The 25,434-nt window shown below is 47.4% G+C and overlaps 1 protein-coding gene across 3 annotated transcripts in view; it reads left to right on the top strand.

The window, feature by feature from the left end:
* The window catches only part of SSTR5 (somatostatin receptor 5), a 591,623-nt gene extending 567,931 nt beyond the window's left edge, over positions 1–23,692 (top strand). Inside the window, exons 1-2 of one of the 3 annotated variants that reach the window (XM_030459871.1) lie at positions 15,705–15,767; positions 22,403–23,692. In XM_030459871.1, coding sequence (XP_030315731.1) covers positions 22,467–23,579 — 1,113 coding nt within the window. In that variant the 5' untranslated portion in view covers positions 15,705–15,767; positions 22,403–22,466 and the 3' untranslated portion in view covers positions 23,580–23,692. Of the gene's footprint in view, positions 1–15,704; positions 15,768–16,124; positions 16,195–22,402 lie in introns of those variants that run through there. The other 2 variants (XM_030459869.1, XM_030459870.1) reach the window with 2 other exon arrangements.
* The last annotated feature ends 1,742 nt before the right edge of the window (positions 23,693–25,434 follow it).

The raw sequence follows: 25,434 nt of genomic DNA, 5'->3' as shown, positions 1-25,434 counted from the left end.
TTTTTCCTTTCACCACCTCAATATCAAGAATATCATGTCCTGAGAAGGTTTTCCAAGATATAAAGTCCCAGGAAAAAGAATGGGAGTTTTTGACACCTTGAAGCCCTTAATGTCAAACTTCCCTGAACTGACAACAGCAAACCCAACCATTTCCATGGATTTGCATGGCTCAGGGTTCTCTCTGGATATGTCACACAGGGTATGTGTGACTGTGGCTTTGTCTCAGGTGGAAATACTCTCAGGAACTTGCTTTTGGGATGTGACTCTTGTATTGCAAAACATGAGAGGATGAAGGACCCTGATCAAACTCATCTGGATGAAAGACACTAAGGACTTCTCAGGGTAAAAAGATCTTGCTTCAGAACAAAATGATTTTGAATCAGTCTGAATTCTCTGTACATTTTTAGGACTGTGAGACCAGATCAGTGCCTGTGTTCATCTCTGGTATCATCACAGACAAAAAGAAAAGAAGCATCAGATGAAAGTCCTACAATAATCCACCTGCTAAGTGGCTACAATCTTGTTGCTCCTCAGAGGAGTTCATTTACAACGGGCCCTTGGCAAAGCACAAATGGCCACAAACTTCAGACAACAACTACTCCCTGATGTGCCTTTCTTATCCCATGCCAGAAAATCCAAACTGCTCCAAGCCAACAAATTAATTAAAAATTCCAGTGAGGAAAAACATTGATCACAGAGTGTTTACATAGGCTCCTGGTGTTCTCTCTCAAAAATACCCACACACTTGTTTTCAGCAATCTGAGTGACTACTAGAGCTCAAAATAGGACTGGGTTTTCCAGCTGAGGCTGAGAGATTTCAATTTTGAACTGGGGGTAGTGAGAAGCTCATCCAGCTTGCCCAGGGAGGTGACAGATGCCCCATCCTTGGAGACATTCAAGATCAGGTTGGAAAGGGCTCTGAGCATCCTGATCACTGAGGGAAGTTGGACTAGATGACCTTTAAAGGTCCCTTCCAACCCAAACCACTCTGTGATTCTATTCTAATTTAGCAAATTTATCAAGCAAGAGCTTAAAGCAATACCAGAGCCTGGGTTTATCACAGAATCAGCATCATGGAATGGCTTGAGTTGAAAGGGACCTTGAAGTTCATCGAGTTCCATTCCTCTTGGAGAGACAGGGACACCTCCTGCTAGATTAAGGATGCTCCAAACCCCCTCCAGCCTGGCCTGGAAGTCTTCTAGGGAGGATTGTAGTGAAATGAGGCAACCAGGTGCCACTAATTGCCAGGTAGTGGTCATGAGCTTGTGTTAAACCCACCTGTGCCTGATTAGGGAGGGCCCCAACTGCGCATGAGCAGGATTAGGGGGCCAATAAAAGGAGCTCATGCTCACTACCTGGTAATTAGTGGCACCTGGTTGCCTCATTTCACTACAGAGGATCTTACATCTTCCTTAGCTAGGCAGCCAGAGAGACCTGGGTGTCACTGATGAATTCTCTGCTGGGAGGGTGAGGACACCCAGATTGCCCAGAGAAGCTGTGGCTGCCCTGTGTTCCAGCCCAGGTTGGATGGGGCTTGGAGCACCCTGGGCTGGTGGGAGGTGTCCCTGCCCACGGCAGAGGGTTGGAGCTGGATGAGCTTTAATTTCCAGCCCCAAAGCGTTGGGGAATTGACCTGAAAAGCAGCAGTTTTGGGCAAATTCAGGAGCTGCAACACCATGGAGAGCAGCTGAGGTCCCGCTGCACCCAGCCAACACTCCCCCACCCAACCTCCTGATGGGTGCCAGGGCTCTTGGGTCACCTCTGGAGTTATCTTAGGGAAAGAGAGGAGCTGACTTCTGACTTTTTAATCCATCCAACCAGTAGATGAGATTATTTAAAAATCTTCTTCAGAAGACAGCCTGGAGTGTGAGGGGATGAAGGACTCCTCGGTCCTAGGGCCACCTCATGGTGTCTGTGCTGGGAAACAGCTCCAGGGGTTTCATCCTGCCCCAGCTTGAGGGGAAGGCAATAAATTCAGGTGCTCACAAGCACACTATTAGAGTTTTAAATGACTCATGAGCTGGGTTTCTCAGCTCCAGTCTCTACTGTCTGAATTTAGCTAACACCACAGATTTTAATGCTCATCATCCAGCAGACTGCTTGAAGTATTCCTAAATTACACTGGAGATAGAGGTGTCAATAAATGATCAAAACCAAGCCCTGTGAAGGCAGGGAGATTCAGCAGGCGTAGCAAGAAGGGGTTTATGTTTGCCTTTGGCAGAGAACAGCTTGTTATTTTGCTATTTAAATCTTGGCTTGAAGCTTAGCTTCTTTCCAGTAAAAGATATTTTTCTCCTGCAGTTTATTTGACCCTAAAGCACAAATCTACAAAAGACTCAGATCACCTTGTCTCTAAAATCTGAAATAATATTGTCAGAAGAGCCAAAACATTCTTCATTTCCTCCTTCAACAACACTTACACAGATTAAACGGTGACATTTGATTCTGGTGTTGAATAAGATGTTCAAGCCCAGGCCTTCCATGAAAAATTGCTTCCAAAATATAATGATATTCATTGCTTAGAGCATAAACACACCAACCCCATCCTGGTAGGTGGACACCAATGTGAGGAGATGCAACAGAAGCAACAAAAGAAAGCTCTGACAGCTCCATCCTTTGCCTGGCTGTAAGGAGAGGAGAACATAGGGAAGAATGACAGGTCCTGGATCCAAGTGCTTAAGACAGTGCAGATGACATGTGGTGGGTGATGGGAGCTTCACTTCATTCTGTGTTGGTCAAGAGGAACTGGAATAGCTCAGGCTGATTGATGCCTCTGGAGTGAGATTTAAGACACAATTGCCTGCTGACACATTTTAAGGAGGTTCCATCACATCAAGAATGATCTGCAGAGAAGTTGGGTGACATATGGACAAGCCAGAGGAGAGGTGACCAGAATGGTTTTGTTTCCACCTGAAGTGACCTGGAGTGTCAACACAAGCTGGGATACAAGCTGTGACCTTCCCAGAGCAGTGGGGATCCCCCAGACAAGCCCATGACCCCCTCTCAGTAGTGTTGTGGTTCTTAACTGCTGAAGTCACCAACTGGTTTATACTGGGAGGCTTCAGTCACCGTATGAGAGTGGAAGAAAGGCTTTATTAACACCTCAAATGGTCTCACAGAATGATTTTTCCCTTCCATGGAGCACACTTGCAAATGACTTCTGTACTTTTATCTTCAGCAGCAGCAAATCCTGCTGGGGAGGGAGGGTGGGGGGATATCTTAAATTTGCAGAGCCACTTGCAATGGATCTGCTAAATGTTTCTGCTTTGCAAAGAAAATAATACCCTGGCTCTTATCACTACCACTCAGGCAGTCATTTATGCAGGCAGGAAAAGATGGATGTGAGTGCCCAAGGGCATAAGAACCTGAAGTACTTGGATTTGAAATTCTAGGACTATCAGAACACCTTGGCCTTTTTTCTAACTCCCCCCTGTGAGCTCCTGTGGGGCTTTTTTCAGCACAAGACTACATTCCAAAGGTAGCTGGGAAAGAGAGAGCTGATGGGAGAAATAAAACCAGGAGCTCAAAGGTCACCTGTGTCTGTAAGGAGACTGAATCCCAAGGGTACAATGGGGAATTCTGGTAAGATTTTGAAAATCCTCCCATTCTGAGCCCTCCTCCCATTCTTGTCAGTAGTGAATTTCTGGGAGGATTCATTCAACCAAGTTTGGTTTAGAAGAGAAAGTGAAAAATAAGTGGGGATGGAATTCTTTAACCAAATCATTTACACTAAAAATAATGCTTTGAGGCTTTTTTTTTTTTTTCCCACCCCAGAAAGAGTTCTTTGACCTACATTTTGTGGCTATTGGTGAGATCAAGATGTAGAACTATAAAAATAGAACAAGTCTTGCAGCATTTTTTCCTAACCAAGTGCAAAAAGCACAGTTGAGCCTCTGGAAACTTGCTGAGTTTGCTCTGCTCAGCTGGTAGAGCCAAGAATTTCCCCTGCTGTGAATGAGTTTTGGTGAAGTGTAGAACTTGCATAGCTCAGGGGAAAAAAAAAATAAATCTCTGTGTTCATGATGGAGTACATCTCATCCCTAAGCTGTGGCATCAGGATGAGACATGAGGCTCAGATTCCATGCACCCAGACAGCATCACTGTCACCATCTGTCTTTTGGTATCACTAAAGTGGAGTGGGTACTCCTGGGGCTTTTGCAGCAGAGCAAATAGACTGGGCCTGAACTTCTCTGGAGTCCTACTGAATGCAAAAGTAAAATCTATTGATCTTTTTTTCCCCTGTTTCTTCTCCGTGGTGGATTGCAGGGTGTCTGTCAAACTGTGATGTTGGCATTTACTGCAGGGCCTGACTGCAGAAGGTCAAGTACCTGATGGAGTCAGAGAGGCTTTTTGCTGGGAATGGGCATCCTGTAATTTCCTAAATCAGCCACTGACAAACCCCACCAGAGAGAGATTTTCAGGCAGAGGTTTCCTGACAGGCTCCCAGCTTCCCTCACCACCCTCAATGTCTTCCTTTTGCCCACGGGTTTTGTGATGGCTTGGAGACAAAGAAGCTTTTACCATGAATACAATTAGCATTTGCCACGGATCAGTTCATCTGTCCAGCATCCCTCACTCATAGGAGAACAAAATCAATGTTCAGAATGATGGACACCCCTCCAAGCAGGGCTTGCTCAGGGCTCCTCCTGCCTGGGCAGCTCCCAGCAGCTGAGAGATGAAAACCACAGGACACAAGAACAAGCCAAGCTGCTCCTGGGAGGATCACCACTCTCTTTTTGCCCTAGAAGAAGCTTTTCTGGTGCTGTCTGAAACCTGCTGCACTCCTGAGGGCTGACAGAGAGGGTAGCAGAGCTTGTTGCACCCAAGCAGAAAAGACATTCTGAGTTTGGAGCTTGTTTTTCAAACCTGAATAATTCAGGGGAGAGAAAGTGGCCCCAGAATGAGAGCTCTGCTGTTGGCCACCACCAAGGCTCTGCTCCACTGGCTCTTGGACACCCTCAGTTTGTTCCTTCTCCTGTTTGTAGCTGGTGTATCTGGATCACAGCTTGTCCCGTGTCACCTGAGTCACCTGAAGAATGTCCTTCCTTTAATGTCACCCCCCTTCAGCCCAGGGGGGGGAAGAGCTTGCCAGGAGAAGTGACATCTTCTCTCGGATGAAGGGTTTGGCAGGGCCAGTGGAAAAACATTCAGGCATGGAGATCTCCTGCAGAGCAGAACTGCTCAGGGCTCTTGCATCTCCTGACAAATCCCTTCCCCTCCTTCCAGCCAAGGTTGTCCACATCAGCCCCAGTTCAGTCTGCATGGAAAGTTTTGTCTCTCTGGTTTGGGCTGCAGACAGAACCAGGCTTGGCTGAGGGGGGGGTCTGAAGCCTCTCTCCTTTTAAAAACATTTTTGATGAGGGCAGCTGGGGCTGGAACTGCTGGGCTGCATCCTCCTTTCCAAGGGGATCAGCAGGGCAGAGGAAGGCAGCAGAGAGCCCTCCCTCAGCTTGAATATTCTTCCTTTCTCCTTCCAAAGCTTTGCATGCAGGCAGGGAGATGACCCTGTAACTGGTGCTGTCACAGTGCTCTCTGCTGTGACATCTTAGTAGCAAGCAGGAGGAGGATGGAGGCCTCACAGAAACAGCCCCATTCCCATCCCTTCCCTTGGCTTTTAAGGTTTTGACAGTGTCATCCCCCTGGTAGCACAAGGCTGGCATCTGAGCAGCCCCAATCAGCACAAAGCTCCTGAAGAGGTGCAAAGGAGCACACGTGTGAGGACCCCAGAGAGCATTGGTAGCAGTGGGAATGGACCTAAGATCACACAAATCTGTGCCTGGCATTTATATTGCACTGAAATTGGAGTTTCAGTCCACCAAGGGACAAGTTTTGTGGCACTTTGGCCACAACAACCCCATGCAGCACTACAGGCTGGGGACAGAGTGGCTGAGAGCAGCCAGGCAGAAAGGGACCTGGGAGTCTACATTGACAAGAAACTGAACATGAGCCAGCAGTGTGCCCAGGTGGCCAAGAAGGCCAATGGCATCCTGGGCTGGCTCAGGAACAGCGTGGCCAGCAGGTCCAGGGAAGGGATTCTGCCCCTGTGCTCAGCTCTGGGGAGGCCACAGCTTGAGTCCTGTGTCCAGTTCTGGGCCCCTCAGCCCCTCAGGAAGGAGATTGAGGTGCTGGAGCAGGTCCAGAGAAGAGCAAGGAGGCTGTGAAGGGATCCAGCAGAATTCCTGTGAGGAAGGGCTGAGGGAGCTGGGGGTGTTGAGGCTGGAGAAGAGGAGGCTCAGGGGAGACCTCATCACTCTCTCCAACTCCCTGAAAGGAGGTTGGAGCCAGGGGGGGGTTGGGCTCTTTTCCCAGGCAACTCTCAGCAAGACAAGAGGGCAGGGTCTCAAGTTGTGCCAGGGGAGGTTTAGGTTGGAGATTAGAAAGAATTTCTTTACCGAGAGAGTGATCAGGCATTGGAATGGGCTGCCCAGGGAAGTAGTGGATTCTCCGTGTCTGGAGATCTTTCCAAAGAGCCTGGATGTGGCACTGAGTGCCATGGGCTGGGAACCACGGGGGGAGTGGATCAAGGGTTGGAGCTGATGATCTCTGAGGTCCCTTCCAACCCAGCCAGTTCTAGGATTCTATGAAAATTTACTGCTGAATATCAGGAAGGAGTCTCTAACCTGTGTCTCATATCTTTGCTGAGCAGTCCTAGAGCCTGGAAGCTGGGGAGCTACCCTGGTGTTCCCTTCCCATCTCACTGGAATTGTGCTCCTATTGGGATGCAAGCAGCCAAAACGTAGGGAAGTGTGATCCAGACTTCATTTCTCTCCTGCCTCTGTCTCCTCAACATTAAGCACAAAGCAGCTCTGCAGAGCTCTAAAAGAAGATGAGCAATAATGCAGGACAGGCTTTGTCACTTCTGGCAGAGAAATTCTGACATTAAATAACCCTGTTGCATTCAAGAATCCTTTCCCTTGGTTAACCAAAGTTGTACAATTCTGGGTGAAATCTTTCTAGCCAGAATCCTTTAAAAAAATAGAAGTCTTATTCTGAAAAGGAATGAAACACTTGGTGTTGGGTTTGTATTTCCAGTGTGACTCTGTGAGAATATACAGAAAATTATAGCTGGATTAATCAAAGACAAGAGTTATGGAGTTAGAAAGTTCTGGTCAAGGGTTTCCCCTTTCTTCCCTTCCCGCCAATGTGGATGTTGTGTTTCTAGAGAACATCCATCCCAAAACCCTTAAGCCCAGGCTATAAATCACTGAATAAGGTAGGTTGTGGTGCATTAGTCTCAGGATAATCCAATTTCACATCTCAGGTACTGAGAGCCACAAGATTGAGACAGCATCTTTCATCAGGGCTTGGTAAATCTTGCAAATGTGTGTGGTGGTGGTTGAGAAAGAGGAGTTAAGGGCTCTTCATGATCAGAAGAGGCTGGGTTTGTTGGGCTTTTGGAAAGAAGTCAGGTGGTTCAGCACACAAACAGGGCTTGGAGTTTCAAGAAATCCATTTAGGAGGAAAGCTGAGCAGAGATAATGAAAGCACAGCTTGGAATAAGCTCGAGAGAAAGGAACCTGATAGTTGCTTCAAGCTGATGCATGGTGCAGCATTTCCTCATCCTAAGCAGCATTTCCCCCCACTTTTCAAGCTCTTGAAGTCTGGGTTATTAATCACTGGGGTTGGCCTCCAAAAGGAAGATTTATGGCTGGAAACTGGGACGTGTGCAGGTAAATGTTTTTCAGAGCAAAGGAATGATGAAAAAAAATGACCCAAGTGAGAAAGGAGTGAGATGGAAGAATAAAATAAGTTTTTTCTAGGGATAGGGAGATGGAAGCATCAGAAAATATTGAGAACTTGGGATTTTTAGATTTAAGTTGGACAAAATGCTTATAAAACTAGGCAAAGGGCTATTCCTATGCTATTGAGCACACTGGATGAATTAAATATTAACCATGATAACAGCATGGATGAGCAGCACTAGGAGGTGATTTTCTCCCCAGTTCCTAATTGAGAAGGATGTGAAAGCAGTGATAAGGCACAAAAATCTTGTGGGACTTTGGGGAGATAATTAATTTACCCCATCTGACAAAGAGGAGAACACTTTGCCAAGCCCCAAGAGTTGCATGTAAATAACATCAGTGGCTGCAAGATGCTCAAATCCCGATGCAGTGAGAGCCACAAAAGCTTCAGAAAATAAAGAAGAGTAAGGACTGGCTGGGTGTAAAGCCTGGGAAAAGGGGTGGAAATTATTACCCTGCTCATTCATCCCCTGACTTCCAAACAGGGGCAGAAATTGTTCCCAAAAGTTGCAGCACTCAGGGAGTTTGTCATGATCACATCTTGAGAAACCAGAGATTACCAAGAGGATGCAGGGATGCTGTCTCAAATGGGTAGGTAGAATTAGTAATTACTGCTGTGATAAATCCTCTGTCACCTGATGAAATATTCTGCTGGAGTCTATAAAGAAAAAAAAATATTTTTACAAGAAAATGCTGCTTCGACTGTGTGTGAATCTCGTCAGGAAATCTGTCATCTTGTGACATTTGTTCTGTGGAGGGAAATAAAAAAAAAAAATCTGTTCAAACTGCACAGCCATAAGCAGTGGTAAAATTATCAACCCAGGAGTCCTCAACAAAATGCTTTTAAAAGAAGGAAACAGGGAAGGAGCAGGGAAGAGGACAACTTCTCATGCAGGTTATCAATCTCCATGGTCTTATATAGGATGCAACAGCCACAAATTCAACTTTCTTTTACAAGAAAAAGGGAGGTTTTTTTTTTTTTCCTCTTAAAGGGAAAAGCTACGTGGCTTCCAAAGTGCAGCAGCCAGGGGGAAGCTTCATTTTTATGAAGCTGGAGAAGAGAAAGAGTAAAATGAAGCTGATAAGCCCTATAAAAGGTCATAGGCAAGACACAGCCTTCTCTGGGGCTTCACATCCATCACAAAGTCACTTTAAAGCTTGTTTAAGGCTCTACCTTCATCACAGGGCTGGATGAAATACCTTTTATATCACAAAGCATCATAACTTCATCCAGACCAGGATTAAGCTTCACCAGGACCTCAGCAAGGATCCAGCAGCTGCTGGAAGGGGACTGGTGGGGGGGGACCTTTTGTTGACCCCTTTGATGCTGGGAATCTTGTGGCTTCCTAGGACTGCATAGGTCACCAGGAATGACACGTGGCTTGGACTTCCAGCATATTCCTGAGACACCACAGGGAGGAAAAGCAGATTAAACATCCCTGTGGCTGCCCAGGGAGGAGCCAGGCTCAGAGCTGCTGGTTGGCTCATTGGCAGGGACATAACCAGGGATGCATCCCCATCCAGGCTGGGATGAGGGCTGAGGGATGTCTCTGCCTGCACTTCATCATGATTGCAGCCTGGAGAATTTGGCTTAAGGTCCTGGTGCTTCATGTTCTCATTAAGATGCTCTTCAGTGCAGCCTTAATCCTCCTGATACTGGGCATGTGCAGAGCATTGCCAATAAGCAGAAATCACCCCCTGAAAGGCTGGCACCACAGAGGGTCAAGAAGCACGTGGCCTGTCCTATAAAGCAGTGATGTCCTGCTGTTCCTAAAGCATCACCCCATGGATCTTCTCATCATCAGATCCTCACTCCAGCCATCCACAAACTGTGCTCCCAGCTGGACCTTGTGAGTGTTGGTGACAAGATCTGAGTGGTTCCTGGGTTTGGTAGAGGATGAGGACACTGCCATCTCCTTCTGCTTCTGCACCTCAGCCAAAGCTACCCAGAAATTAGCAATCACTTCAAGTTTTTTTTTAATTAATGGTTCCTAAAAATGCCCAGGGGGTATTCATCCCACCAGACACAACCCTGTGTAGCACAGCTCCCTGTCTTTTGCTTCCAGGGAAATTCATCACTTGAAGATCAGCCCTTGACCCACCTCCAAACTCTTCAGCCTCTATCAGTGCTGGTTGCCAGGTCTGAGTTTGGTTCTTTCTTGCCTCCTGTTGGTTTTCCAAATGCCATCACAGGAAAGCCAGAAGCTGTTTTTGCAGGTTGCCTGGTTTAAAATGCAGCATCAGAAACACCAACCCATCCACTCCTCCCAGGTTTGATCTCCTGGTTGCTCTGACAAGAGCATTTTCAATTCCCTGAAGCTGAAAATCAAATGGTGAAAGGAGGTTTTGTCTCAAGCATCAAAACAAAACCTCACCAGAAATCCACACGACTTTCAAGTTTGACATCCAGGAAACCTTTGGACTGTAAAGAGGCAAACAAATAGTGAAAAAAAAAAAATGGTCTCAAGAATCATAGTCTGCTAAAAACTACAAAAACTGACCTGAAACTTACTGGGCAGTGTAGCAGAGGCTTTGGGGTGTTGTGCCCCTTTTTTTTGTTTGTTTGGGGTTTTTTTTGGTAAACATTTGGGTTTTGTTATGTAGTGAGAGGGAAGATATCAGAGCTGCTTTTTCAGTGCTGTTCCCAACTCCGAGTCCAGGCTTCCCAGAACAGAATGTGCCAGCTCAGTGGGCACAATCCTCCTGGGGCCAGGAATTAAATAAGTATTGCTGGAGCATTTCAAAAGAGGGGACTGAAATATTTTAAGTACAAGACATTAGAGCTGGTAAAAAAAAAAACAAACCACCTGTGTAATGTTAATGTTTGTTCTTCATAGAGCAAAGCATGCAAAGCACCAGGGAGAATCCAAGATGTATTCTCCCCATTAACTAAACACTTACTAGCAGTAGTGAGCCTACTAATGAGAGGCTCTGAATTTAATAACGAGGCTCTTATGTTGCCCAAGCCAGCACATGTGTGTAGAGACTGCTTTTAATATTTTATTCTCTCTTTTTTTTTTTTTTGTCTGCTTCTCATTAAAAGCAAAGCAATAAATTGAAGTGATTTTGTCTATAGACTTAATTTCCTAACAGGATCAAAGATCATTTCCCTGCTCTTTTCCTCAGAGACCACAGCAAGTTCTGGATTCGAATCCTAAACCATGCAATATTTTGCCAAATAGCTGATTTTCACCAAGCTGCTGCTGTTTTCCTGTGCAACAAACCCCCAGGCATGTAAATATTTGTCATTAGAGCCCAGGAGATTTCTATTTAACAAAGCTTCTCCCCTTATTTAATAAAAGCTGCTCTATTAAATGATTTGTCTGTGTTTACACGTGTCTAATGAGGAATCTGGCAGAAAACCAAAGAAGTTTGCAGGCTTGAGGTGCTGGCTGCTGCTTCCAGTTGGAGCTAGAGGAGGAATTAATGAATCATTAGGTAACTCACCTACTGACTTGGCTTCCCACTCACAGCAGCAGAACAAAAAAAGCCACCCAGGGAGGTGACAAGGGACCTATTGACCTCAGCAGCTGCAATCCTCAGCCCACAGAGCTCATTTCTGGGAATTCCAGCCCCACTGCAAGCTCCAGGTCAGTTTTTGGGCATCTGATCATCAACATCAGCATCCTCAGGTGACATTTATGCAGGAGATGGATTGTGCCCAGCTGAATTCTGAAGAATTATGGTGAAGGTTGCTTAGAAGACAGCTGGGAAGGGCTGCATGCTGCTGACCTATAAATAATGGTGGTCTTTTTGTTGCATTGGTGGAAGATAGGAAATTTTCATTGAAAATCTCTTCTTCTGCCAGATCTGGACTCTCTGGTCCCATCACTTCTTTGAGATGGCCACAGGATGCAGAGCAACAGAGCATTTTGCAGAAGTGCTGCCTAGGGATGGGCTGCATAAGGCAGAACATGATGAGAATGCAGAGAAATGTCTTTATCTGAGCCTCAGGTCTGCACATCACCTGCTTTTCAACAATGCAAGACCTCAGTTTTCTCCCAAGAGGTGTCAGCCCAAGGTTAACAGAGGAAAGTCCCATTCTGAAGAAAATCTTCTGCTTGGACAGCATCTTGTTTGAAACAAAGCACTTCAATTAAATGAAAATGCATCTCATTAGGTTTCATTAGAGCCTTTCAGAAAAACAAAAACAACCTATGGAACCAATTACACAGGTGGAAAAATGTGCACATGCAAAACCCTGCCTACAAATACTCTGCAGTCAACCAGTGTTGACCTGAAATGTTTTTTCCTGTCTCATCCCATTGATGCAACCCAGCAGTTCCTTGGGAAGGTTTTGCTTTGCACTTGGAATCCTGCCATTTCCCTCTGCCTTTTAAAAGGGTGGCAAAATCCTCTCCAAACACCACTTGAGCCTGTTGGAGAGACTCTTAGAGGATGCCAGGGAAAAGCAGGGGGTGGGCAAAATGATTTTAATAAATTACTCATCATTAAAACTCATAATCCCCAAAATGCTTAGAGAATCAGCTGCAGGATCCTTCCTCTTGGCCCAGGATCTCTCCACCCAGAGGGATTCCAGGAGGCAGATCCATCTCTTGGTGTCACCACAGTGGGGAGGAACCCCAGGCTGCTCAGCAGTGTCCAACTGGAGAACTCTTCAGGCATCTCTGCCACAAGGAATTCTACAGTTTGGCAGCAGATGGGTCTGTAATTACAGCCCATTGGAGAGGGTTTTTTAATGCACGGATTTGAAAGGCATTGATTTATTTTTTTTCCTCAAAGAGGAGGGAAAACACCTCAGTTTCACTGGGATTCCCCCTGCCTGGCTTTGCCCAGCAAATTCTGCAGGAAAGGGGGGGAAAAGAGTTGGCTTCAGGCAGCCAAACTGTGAAGCTGTGGATGGAATTGAACAGAGTGACTGCCTGCCAGTGAGAAGCTGAGCTGAGTATGGTGTCTGTGAGCTTCTGAGATGTTTGAGCTGAAAGCAAGCCAATCATTAAAGGAAAAAAAAAAAAGTTCCTGCTGCAGATGGAGTTCCTGAGAGATGCAAGGATTAGAACCCAACCCCGTGGTCTGGGCTTGGGAGGGGTGACAGATAATCTGTAGCCAGTGTAGTCTGGAGCTTTCAACAGTAAACATCAGAAAATGGATCCATTTATTTCTATGGTAACGTGAATAGCTCAGGACCACACTAGAGCCCAAATCTCAGCTGGATTTGAGAACTCCAGATGCTGAGCAGCCACTCTCATCCAACAAGCTGGATGATTTTCTTTCAAGGTAATATACCAGAGCTCTTCTTTCCCCACACACTTATTTTTTCTCCAAATTGGTAATGTAAAAAAAAAAAAAAAAATGTTTTAAACCCCTAGCTGAAAGCATACTGTGACCTGCAGGCAGGGGCCAGAGCTGAGCCTGGGGAGCCCCAGCTTGGCTCACTGTGCCAGTCCTTGAGCTTCCTGGGAATCTTGTAAGGATGAGGAATGGACATTTCCCAGCCCCAAGTGGCTCTTTAACCCATATTTCCCTCTTAACCAGTGCCTCAGACTCCCATTTTTTTAAAATCAAAAGGCTCCTTCACCCCTGGGGAAGATTTTGAAGAACTGGAGAGTCAACCTGACAGTGCCATGCACCCTCACCTGATTGCATTGGGTTTGACCTTAGTCCTCTGGTGGTTATCAACAGCCTGCATTGAATCCTGAGCATCTGATCCATTTCTAGAGCAATGGCTTCAGAAATTAGCTAGGAGCAAGCCATCCAACTTCTCCTTCTCAGTTTCTCCGTCCATCTGACTTTCCAATCCATCTCTGTTGCTCTACTTCAGTCCTTCTAAGCAGAGGCAACCCAGCCCCAGGACCTCAGTTTCAACATCTCCACCTACCTCAAGGTAGGCTTGGACCCAAGTCTCTCTCTGAGCTGGTTTACACACCAAGAATTCCTCCCTCCCCAGCACTGAGTCCCTTCTCCTTGCTGGGATCCATTCCCAGGGAGTTCTTCCTCCTATAAATCCTGACCCCCACTCATCCGTGCTGCTACAGCTGGATCCTGCCCTGGCAATTGGAGAAGCACAGGAGGAGCTTCCCATAAAACCTGGAGCTGTTGCCTCTCCCCCTGACACACATCTGCAGAGCTTCAGAATGAATTACAACCATTGCATCTGGCAGTGGTTTCAGCATCATCCAAGCTTCAGGAGGAAATTCGTCCTTCAGGGCTCATGTTCTGATAATCTCCCTGGATGTGGCAAAGAATGGCAACAGAAATAGGCCAGTAGCCAAGGGATGGGTACTTGAGAGGTGTTTTTACATGAAAGGTGGAACAAAACAAAATAATGCACTTTGAGGCTTTCAGCTCAGATCTCTCCTCTCTCTGTAACCTCAACACAAAAAAAAAAAAAATAAATAAAATGTTAAAGCTCTGGGGATCAGACAGCTCTGAAAGGACATGCAGCAAAAAGGACTGGCCCAGTAAGTTTTTCAACAAGCCTCCTGGTCACATCACCCTGGTGTGCTTGTCCCCCACACATCCCCCATGCTTCACACCTTTCTGCACCCATGCTTGGGTGCCAGCAGGTATTTTTCCTGCTGTGTTTATTCTGTGGTTGGTGTAAGTGATCTTTGGTCTCTGACAAGGGGCATTAGCTCTTAAAAGGGTGATAACAGGCAGTGTTCTCCAATAGCCTTTGTGCTCCCTTCATTCAGGCCTGCAATGGAGTGGGGCTGTTGGCTCGAGTGGGTAAAGAATTCAACAAGCCTGGAGAGCTTTTGAAAATCCTGCCTCTAACATAGCCCAGATCCTGGTAAAAATACTTCTGGCAAGGTGTTTGTTTACAAGGAGAATGCAGTTGTCTTCAGGGAAATGTAAGGACCACTGTGTTTTCTCAGCAACATCTTTAATCTCACAACTGATAATAAAACGCCAACAAAATAGATGAGGGAAATTCATTAAATTAGCCCTATTTTGACTCAAGCTGATATTCACAGTGGGACTATTGTATCCCATTGTGCTTGGCATGTTTTCAAAGAAGGTAATCAGAATCTCCTCTTCCTCTCTGTTTATCATCCAAACTCTATTTTTAACAGATGACTCTCCCCATTGTCATGGCAAGAGCAGACTGAAGCCTTAGTTCAATTTAGAAATACATGACCATAAATACATCAGCAGATTGAATTAGAAAGTGACATGCCAAAAGCAGCTCTCTCCTTTTTTTTTTTTTTTTTTTTTTTTTTTTTTTTTTGCATTCACACATCTGACTCAATCACAGATCTCTAATTGAAATGCCTCAGCCCTGGATTAAGATCATATTCATTATTAGGAAGCTCGACACCTCGTGCATGCTGATGAGGACAGGCAGGGGCTGGATTCACCCCCATGGCAGAGCAAAAGGGTTCAGGTGACAATGACAGAAGTGGTTGGATATGGAACAGCAGAGGGAGGGTGCTGGGGGAGCTCTGTATGACTTTTATTCACCTGTTGCATGTAAAGGGGGGAAATATTTCAGCCCCTTCCTTCCCAGCAGGTGAAGTCAATAGGAGTTTAGGAGGGGGTAAACCAAACCCCAGGTAAATCCCTGCATCTTTCTGCTACCTGGGCGTTTGAGGGCTTGCTTTGTAACTAGATGGAGTAAAACATCCCCACGGGGGATTTCGGCTCCGGTTTTCCCTGGAGGGGCAGGATGCTGAGGGTGTCCCTCTCCCTGTCACATCCCTCCTGCTCAGGGACAGGAGCGTAAAAGAAATGTGCTGAGGATGCCAATCCCTTCTCCTCGCCCCCGCAGGACCCCCCCCACCCCATCCCCCCGCAGGTCTGTGCCGGGGAGGGGGCTCGTTCCGGCCCAGCCTGCCTGAGCCTTTAAAAGGACTTCTCGGAGCTGCAAGGAAGCCAGAGCAGAGGAGGAAATGCAGCTCTCCTGTGGCAGCCCTTGCTCTTCTCCGTGGGCACAGAGCGGGTGCTCCCAGCATCCCCCCACCCACCCCGTCACCCTAAGAAGCCGCCGCTCCCTGCGCAGCCCCCGTGGCTTGAGGTGGGGGGGACCCGGGGACCGGCGGCAGAGAGAGGCGACAGATCCAGGTAGGTATGTCCCTGAGCTTGGGGAGGGGAGGAGGAGGGCACAGGCAGACAAGGAGCAGAGGGGGAGAGTGAAATAGCAGGGCAGAGCATCCCGGTGCAGAGCTGCTGCCTCAGGCACCGACGGCTCCAACTTTATGGGCGCCTGGTGCCTTCGTGTTATCCCTTCCCGGGCTGCTGCCCCCTCCCCTGTCCCTGCTCCGCCTCCCTTTCCCCAGGAGGCAGATCCCACCGGGAGGGAGCCCCGTCCCTCCTCCCCGGGGGAGCGGCCGCCGTCCCCGCCCGCCGCCGGAGCGAAGCGGCGGAGCCCGATGTGCGCTCCGGGAAGGGGAGGTTGGGAGGGGCGGGTCGGAGCAGCAGCAGCCCCGGGGTGGGGGTTACGGGGCGGTTCATGCCTCCCCCCGGCGGCGAGGAGCCCCTGGAGCTGCAGGTAAGGACTGGGGGAGAAGGGAAGAGCGAGAGGGAGTGGGGGAGCCGAAAGGGATGGGGGAATAGAGGCAGGAGGGATGGGGCAGCGGGGGCTTTGCAAAGCGCACCCCGCTTCTGGGGGGCTCTCTGAGATGGAGGAGCTCGGTCCCCTCTGCGGGTACCCCGAGTTTAGCAAAAAAAGGGTTTTTGGCGTAGCGGCCCAATCCTGGCTTGGGGGTGGTAAGGAGGAGGGGATGGAGGGGACAGGACAGGACCCGCTGGGCGGGCCGAGGATGTGGGATTGAGAACGGAACGATCCTTCTCTTTGCTTTAAAGCTTGCGAGAGAAGAGAAAGGCACCCACGGGAAGGGTGCTCAGGCACAAGCCGACCCATCACTCCCTCGATGCTGCTTGAGCCTCACTGGCACCCCAAAAAAGGTGGCAGAGCCCTGAATGGTGCCCAGCCCAGCGGGATGGGGCGGGGAGGTGAGAATGGGAAGCGGGGAGCAAAAGCTCAGAGCCCTGTGCTCCTGTTTGCTGCAACACGGGAGGGAAAAGCAGGGACGGGATGGGCTGCAGGGTGGTCAGGATGAAGTGGATGGTCAGGGTGAAAGCCAAGTCCTGGGTGTAGGTAGCACTGGGTGTCCCCTTTGTCACCGCAGCTCCCGGCATCCGCAGGACCGGGAACGGATTGTTCCCTGTGCCCAAGTTTGTGCATTAAAGAGCAGGGGAGGAACAACCTGGCTCAGGTGTTTTGAACTTGCAGTTCAAACTGCAACTGAACTGGCGTTGGGGAAGAGTAAAGCCTTTTTTTCCGAGAGTTTTGAGGGGGAGGAGACATGTAGGTCACACCAGGCAGCCAGGACTTAGGGTGCTGGGATCAGTCTGTTTGTCCTTGTTTTGGGAGCTCCTGGGGGAGGGTGTCACCAGGGCTTGGTGGAGCTGTGCTGCTGGAGAGCCAGAGACCTCGGGAGGGCCAAGGGAGTGCTGGGGGGAAAGGATGCTCCAGGGTCTTCTTCTGGGGATGCTCCACTTCGTGCAGCAAGAGCAGCTCAGTCTGACCCAGGGGCTTTTTCCTGGAAGGGGTCCCTGAGCTTGAAGGGGATGTGAGGCTGTTTCAGCTCTCCCACAGCAGCCACAGCCCATAGTTAAATTCTCCTCAGCTGAGTTGGTTTTGAAGCTGTTAAATCCCTGAAATTATCCGGTGTCAATGGATTGCAGGAGAGAAATATTTTGGTAAAAACCCCTGGTGCTCACATGGGTGCTGGAGTTCAGCCCCAGCCACATCTGCCCAGCTGTGAGCAGGGAGATGTTGGGCTCCATCCACGCTTTCCCCTGGCTGAAGTTGCTTAAATCACCTGATTTAGCAGCAAAAGCAGAAGCATGTGATTTGCAGGAATGTTGGTGTGACAGGAGCAGCTCAGTCGAAGTGAGTAAACTGAGCAAAACAGAGTCTGAAACGTGTTTAAGGGCTGGGGGGGGGGGGAAGTATTTAGTAAATATTTAACAAAAGTAAAAGTGTTTTATGGGCTGTTTGTACACTAAAAATAGGACCAAATAATCAGGTAACATCTCTGCAGGCAGCTCTGAGAAACTTGGCTGCCCTGAGCAGGGGGATCACAAAAGTGTTGCTGACTTGAAAAGGTAGTTTCAAAAGATTAAAAGAATGCTAAAAGTGGCAGGACATGATTAAATTTGGACATCAGTTGGTCAGTGGTTAGTAACAGTCCAACCAGGCAAAATGGAAAGCCAGTTTAGTGCAAGAGAGTTGTTTTGTCTCCTGCAAAGGAAAATCAGTCTCTGGGGTTTTTGTGAGGGGTTTTGGGAAGCAAGAAACACACCCTGAGAAATACCAGCTTTTAAACAAGGAGAAAGTTCCCATCTGAGCCGAATCCTTTTGCTTTTTTACCCCAGGTGGTGGAATAGGGCTGGGAGTGGGGAAAAGCAATAATTTTGTATGTGAAATGCTGAGATTCCTAGAGAGCTCCAGCTTTAGTACCAGAACATTGAACTGTCAGAAGCTGAAGCAAACAGGAGAATGAGGCTGCATTTCCCTCCCTCTCACCCTGCCTGGGGCTTTGTGGGAGTTCAGAGCTGCTCTGCCAGCTCACCCCAACTTCCACCTCCCTGCAGCAGCCCCCTTGGCTCTGCCTCCTCCTCCTCCCTCACAAAGCAGGTGATGAACTCAACATCCATCCTCAAAAGAGCAAATTCACTCCAGGACCAAGAGAGTTTTTCTTTGCTTGCTTACAGCAAATTGCTGCACTAACACATCACAGGCAGCTCCATGGGGTGGGGAGAAAACTCATGAAGTTCTGCTGCCATTTGAGACTTTTTGAGTGCTTCTCCAGGTGCTTTTTTTTTTTTTTTTTTCCCCAGGCCATGTGTTTTAAAAGCTTTTCTGTCTGGATTCCCATTTTGCCTGCTCCTCGTAGTTATCCTGCACTTGGAAGCTGTAGTCTGCTGTTCCATTGTCTTAATTCCCATCACAGCAGTTCCGTTTGATGCTGCAGAAGAGTTGTGATTCCAGTGGTAAGTAGGCAGGGAGACTAAATCTTGACTCCTAAAATGAGGTTTCTTTATGTAATTTCTTCTTGGTCCCAGCTACAGCCAGCTTTAAGTCTGCTGCAGTGCACTTTGTAGTTATTTTTGCTTTGCTATTGTAACCACAGCCAGAAGGAATTTCAACCTTGAGCTTTCTGGACAGTTTTAAAATCTTCTTTTTTTCTTCTTTATGCTGTGATGATGTTTCAGTCACTAATGTGCTTTTTGCTGGATGCCTTCTCTTGTGCCAAGCAAAAGCACCTTTGTTTAGGCTACCTGCAAAAGGGGCTTTCACAATCTAAATCTAATAGCTAATAATCATTTAGCTAATAGCTAAATACCTCCTGAGCAGAGTCTGTAACATCTCTGCTCTTTCTCCTCTTGGTTTTCTTGGGCAGGGACAGAGGGAGTCAGACACACAGTGTTCAGCTGCAGTGGGTGCCTTTTATCTTTTTTTTTTTTTTCTTTTTGAGAGTAGTGCTCTCTGAAAGGAGAACTTGAAATTAAGCTGGTGATTGATCTGTCTTCTTAGCTTGTCCTTTCTTGTTTGTATGTTTTGAGCAGAAAGCACAATTTATAGAGCCTACCAGTGTGATGTCTTAGGGATCAAACACCAAGAGGGAAAAAATCTGGCCAAGAGAAAGTCCCCTAGAGGTGTGGGTTTGGTTTTTTTTTAATTAATCCATTAATTAAAAATACCAACACAAGTGTCTAAGCTATCAGTCAGCATGCCTTAATTATATTTAATTCATCCTTTGCTGAGCTTTGTGGTCATCACCTGCTGCAGTGGCAATATAAATTCAGGCAAAATTGTGCTGGTGAGGGGCAAGCTTCAGCTAAACAGAGAGGGAAAATCACTCTGCTCACCAAGGCCAGCCAGCAAATCATGCTTTTGCAGCCTTTCAGGGCTTTTTTGCTGTTGTTGCCATGCCACAACAAAGCTCCAAATGCCCGTGCCTATGAGACAAAGGCCACGAGGTTTCAGTGGCTCAGTGGGAGTCTGAGGTCTGGGCTCAGTTTTCAGGTCTGGATGACTTTAGGCACCCCACATCCTCAGCCAGTGTACAGGGAATGTTCAGGTGATGCAAGGTCCTTGTTGGTGCTGCCAGCCTGCCAGTTGTCACCACCTGAACTGACTGAGGACTTTGCACAAGAGCCTCCTCAAATGGGTTCCTTCCGAGTCCACCTGCTAAGGCAGGGAAAGCTACAAACTTCCTCAAATGGAAGAAAAAAAGCTGAGAGTCAGGGTTAAACCTGAGACTCGAGGCTGATGATCACAGAAAACCAAAAAAATAAAACTAACTAAATAAAACTAAACTAAAAAAAGCTAAAACTAAACCCATAAATAAAAAAATACTAAAGAAGCAGCTGGACAAACTGCTTGCAGCATCATTGGAGGCAGGATGGCAGGATGAGAACACTCCCAGCTGCTGTTGAAGGACACTGGGAGACCTGTCCAATTCCATGGAAAACATACAGAGGTCCCTCAAGAAAATCCTTTGGGTGCCTCAGCAATGGATGGGCTGGAAGATCCCAAGGCCCGTGGCAAGCAGGGGTTTTGTGCTGTAGGTTTTTTTCAGGATGAGAAGAAACGTGAGCATCCAAACAACAGAACTCCTCTTCCTCACTGCTCCTCCCAAAGCTTGGACTCCAAATGCTGTGGAAGAAGAACCAGGCTTGAACTTGCTGCCTGATTTCTCTAGTCAGCTTTTGGAAGGAAATGAACTGTGGGGAAGAAGGAGATGTCCATCCTCATTTCTCATGGCACTGGGATGACAGCTGCACATGACTGCATTTCCTCCCCCTCCCCTGGGGAGTGGTAGCACTGGGGATTTTTACTGTCCTCTTGCAGTCCCAGAGCCAAAATTTTGCTTTTTGACCTAAACTGGGTATTGCTGAACAAGTCTGGGGAGATGTGCCTTCCAGACCTAAGCATTCCTCCTTGGTCTTCAAGATGCAGTTCCATGAAGATGAATTTATCCAGCTGCTCCATCCCACCACCCATTTTCTTTATACTCTTCCCTCCAAAGGTACCCACTGGGTCACACAGCATTTGGCTTGCAAGAAAATGTGATCTTGCAGAGATCAAAACCCTCAGAGCCCAAAAGGAGTTTGGAGCTGCTTTGGCTTCTCCTAGATTTCCCTTACAAATAATCTAAGTTTTGATCCAACTTTCCAATTTAAAAAGGGTGTCAGTGCAGAATTAATGAATCCATTCTTCAGCCAGAAAAGGAGTTTGCTTTTTCTTCTCTCCTGCCCCTTCCCCATCTTCAAGCCAGCATTTGTTGGAGCTGTGGCAGCTCTCAGTTTCACCATCACCCTGGGTTTCTGCTTTCTTTGGTACATCTCCTCCCAGCCCCGGAGCTCCATGTGAGACACCTACCTCCCATCTGCACAGTTCCAAATCAGGACAGAATATTTATGATTGCTCTTGGTTAGCTGGAGGGACTTCTCTCACCCACTGCAGTTTTTCTCACCCAAAGAGAAAGCCCAGCAACCAGCCCATGGAGGTGTTTGCATTCCTCTTGGAGACAAGAAATCTTTCACGAGTTTCCATGATACAAGATTTTTGCTTGGGCTTGCAAGGTGTGGGTGGACTGGGGTGGGTTTGAATCCACATTTGTGCCCTCAGATGATTATGGAAATCAAACCACCAGGCCCTGGGAACACAAGGTGCTGGGCACATCCCTCTGGAGCATCCTCACCTCTGTCTGCAGGTCAGGCCTGGGAGAGATTTTGGGCCAGGTGGGTGTTTTGAGTCTCTACTTTTAGAGCAGATGCTTTCAAGTTTTGACAGCAGAAAGCTTTGTAATTGATTTAGACAGTGTTCAGTCAGAGAATGAGAAAGAGGAATGAATTCACAGAGAATGAAAAAATCATCATGTGAATCCAGAGTGCCAGGGAAACAGTGTGGACATTTTCCACCCTTTCCAGATGGCCTCCCCAAACCCCATTCCATCAGCAAACCCACTGAGCTGGCTGCATCCTGAAGCTGCCCGCTGCAGCTTGCATTTCTGGCAGAAGAAAAGTGTTTCTTGAGACAAAAAGCACACTTGAAGGTGAGAGATTCAGCAACACTTTAGAGAAGAACAGTCTGGAGAGCTGGCAAAGGAACAGCTTGTTCCTTCCTGGTGCTGCCTTCACATCAGCAGCACACGCGTGGCCTGACCCGACAGGAGGCTGTTCTCAGACAGGGCTCTTTCCATCTCAGAGTGAATTGGTTTATTTATATTTTTGTTTTTCTAAGATGCTATCAGTTGTGGAGGGTTTTATTTCCCCACCTACTCAGCTGCTGGTGCTCCCTGGGCGTTCTGGGTTGGCTCTGCCAGGCAAGAAGTGGTGTTTGTATCCATCAGACTGAGCCTGTATACAGGGGAAACCTGAGAAACAGCACCAGGGAGCTTCAGACACAAAGATTCTGGGTTCTGAAATGGGTTGGTTTGAAATGAGGCTGAGTCAGGCCTGAGTCAAACCTCTGCAGGCACCCTCTGCTTAGGGACAGCAGAACAGGCACCAAATTGGACTTTAAAGCTCTGGTGCTCATGCCTGGGCTCTGCTCTCAGTCTGGGCTGTGTGTGCTGTTTAGTCAGAATCCTTCAAAAAGATCTTCTTGACAACTTTGAATTCACTCTTTCCCTTTCTCTTCCTTTTTTTTTTTTTTTTTTTTTCCCCCCACTTCTTTTTAGGAACGAGATGCCCCTGAAGTTTAATGTCTCTGAGCCTTCAAAAGAAAAGTGAGGAGTAAAAGCTATGGATCCTTTATACTTTCCCAACACGTTTAGCCCAGAAGCTGCTTCCAGTGATGCCAATTCCTCACTGCTGACAAACATGACAGAGAACAGGACGCTCTCAGACCTCCCTGCCTTCAAATACATCCACAAAGTCCTGATCCCCATCTGTTACCTCCTGGTGTGTGCAGTTGGGCTCAGTGGCAACACCTTGGTCATTTACGTGGTTCTGCGTTACGCCAAGATGAAAACTGTCACCAACATCTACATCTTGAATTTAGCCATCGCTGACGTCCTCTTCATGCTGGGCCTGCCCTTCCTGGCCACTCAGAATGCCATCTCCTATTGGCCTTTTGGCTCCTTTTTGTGCAGGTTGGTTATGACTGTAGATGGCATTAACCAGTTCACAAGCATCTTCTGTTTGACTGTGATGAGCCTGGATCGTTACCTGGCTGTGGTTCATCCCATCAAATCCACCAAGTGGAGACGTCCCAGGGTGGCCAAACTCATCAGCTTGACACTCTGGACTTTCTCCTTCTTGGTGGTGCTTCCAGTCATCATCTTTTCGGACGTGCAGGAAGACTTTCATACCTGCAATATGAACTGGCCAGAGCCTGTCAACATCTGGTCAGCAGCCTTCATCATTTACACCTCGGTCCTGGGGTTTTTTGGGCCTTTGTTGGTGATCTGTCTCTGCTACTTGCTGATTGTGGTGAAAGTCAAATCCTCAGGGATCCGAGTTGGCTCAACGAGACGCAGGAGATCCGAGAGGAAAGTGACCAGGATGGTGGTGATCATCGTGGTGGTCTTTGTGTTCTGTTGGCTCCCCTTTTACACCATGAACATTGTCAATTTGATCTTTATCCTGCCCGAAGACCCCGTCTTGGTCGGGGTGTACTTCTTCGTGGTGGTCCTGTCCTATGCAAACAGCTGTGCCAACCCCATTCTTTACGGGTTCCTTTCTGACAACTTCAAGCAGAGTTTTCAGAAAGTCCTTTGCCTTCGGAAGGGCAATGGTGTGGAAGATGGTGACCCCATGGAGCACAGGCAGGAGAACAGCAGCCGCCTGCAGGAGTCCATGTTAACCCAAAGGAATATGGAATTCAATGGACACATGCAGACCAGCAAGCTCTGAGGGGGCCTGCTTTGGGACTGCAAAACTCTTGGGGACTTAAAGAAGAGATGAATCCAGAGCAAAACTAAATTCTGGAGACCCACAAGCTTCAATAAATGTACATAGGTTTCTCTTCTCCCTTTCCTAAAAGTGTTCATGGGCTGTGCTGGTGCTTTAGCTCTCATGGTGTGTATCCATGTTCTGAACCCTGGGGAACTGACCCACTGGTACCCACCACCAGCTCCCTGCTGCTCTGGTGAGGCAAAACAACACTAAACCTGCTTTAACAGCCTTGTTAAACTGAGTTGGTGGCTGCTTTGCACTGTGGGGATCAGCTGGAAGGAGAAAACAGCTCAGATGATGTCTTTGGGAAGTCTTTGAGGGGATCTCTTAAAAAAGGAAGATGATTTTGTAGGGGAAGTTTCAGACAAAAGAGGTCACAGCACTTATCTTGAATGTGTGTAGCAGCCATGGGTTTAAGTGCTGTGAGGTCCATTTGCATTGGTTTTCTCTCATTAGCCCCTCTAATAGATTCATAGCACTGAGGAATCTTTCAAACAGAGTAAGAAAGAATAATAAAAAAAAAAAGTTTAGGAGCAAATGTTGGAAGGATTCAATGTATGTGTAGTTCTTTCCCATCCTAAGCCAAACTGCATCTAAAAATGTAATGTAACCCCTTTATTAATCTGTAAGTGATGATGACTGTAAAGTCCTGGAAAGCTGTTGTGTCTATTTATTGGTTCTGAATGTAAGTATGGCTGTGAATATAAACTGTATTTGCAGAAATTAAACCAAGTTCCACCCCCCTGACTCTCCCTTTCATCCATTCACCACTGTGCAAAGCCAAAGGTACAGCTGAGTCTCTGCTGCTTAAATCCCTGGAGGTGCAATGCAGGTTAATGGGACAGGGTCAGGCAGGGGGGCTCAGCACCCTAAAGGAAGGTGCCTTGGGGGTTTAGTGGTCCAGGGAGATCCAAGAGCTGATGTGGGACCCTGTGGAAGGATGAGGAGCAGGACCCAGACCCAATTCCTGCCTCCTATCTGATCTAAGCTGCTCGCTCTATAACCAGGACCCTTCAGACCCAAAAAGGAAGAAAGCAAATGAGATTCTTCTTTTTAAAGCCAGGTGGGAACATTTTATTCTCTTCAGTATTTGCTTTCTACCCCCAATGTCACCCACTGGAGTCAAACAGCTCTACAAATCTATTTATTTGTACCTAACAGCAAGCAGGGCAGGGGATACAAAAGGAGGGGGCATCTCAGCTGATCCTTCCAACCTTTTCTACAGCATCTCTGAGGAATGTGGCTGAGCCCTGGACCCAGCAGCAGTCACAGAGAATCATTTGGGTTGGAAGGGGCCTCTCAAGGTCATCCAGTCCAACCCCTTGCATCTCAAGACAGATTATTCAAGTATCAGTAATCAGGGTGTGATGCTGACATGGTTCCCCTTTTGAGTGCAACCCAGAGAAGGGCAGACACAGGTGTTTAGGGGAAGAGGCCCTGTGCTGAAATTACTGAGGGTTTTGAGGGATGTATCCAGCTCCTGGTCCTTGTTTTGGGCCATTGGGAGGTACATTTGGGGCAGGAGCCACATTCCATGCACCTTCACTACCCCCTGGCTGTTATTTCAAACTCACAGCACAACCAGGTTTATAGGGATTAATTAGGTCATGCAAGACCTTATTATTTCTGGAATTATCAGGCTGTTCCAGGCATCAATCAACTCTCTTTATCAGTTCTTCAGACACGTGGAGCAATTAGTCCAGGCCTTCATGGCATCTCTGCCAACTCCATCTGCCTCCAGTTGATTAGCCAGAAGTTCTTCTCCAGTGACAGGATTAGAAAACCTTATTTGGAGTTCACAGATAGTTTTGCA

Source organism: Calypte anna, chromosome 14 (genome assembly GCF_003957555.1).
Source record: "Calypte anna isolate BGI_N300 chromosome 14, bCalAnn1_v1.p, whole genome shotgun sequence".
Classification (NCBI taxonomy): Eukaryota; Metazoa; Chordata; class Aves; order Apodiformes; family Trochilidae; genus Calypte; species Calypte anna.
This window is presented reverse-complemented; position numbering and strand designations above follow the sequence as displayed.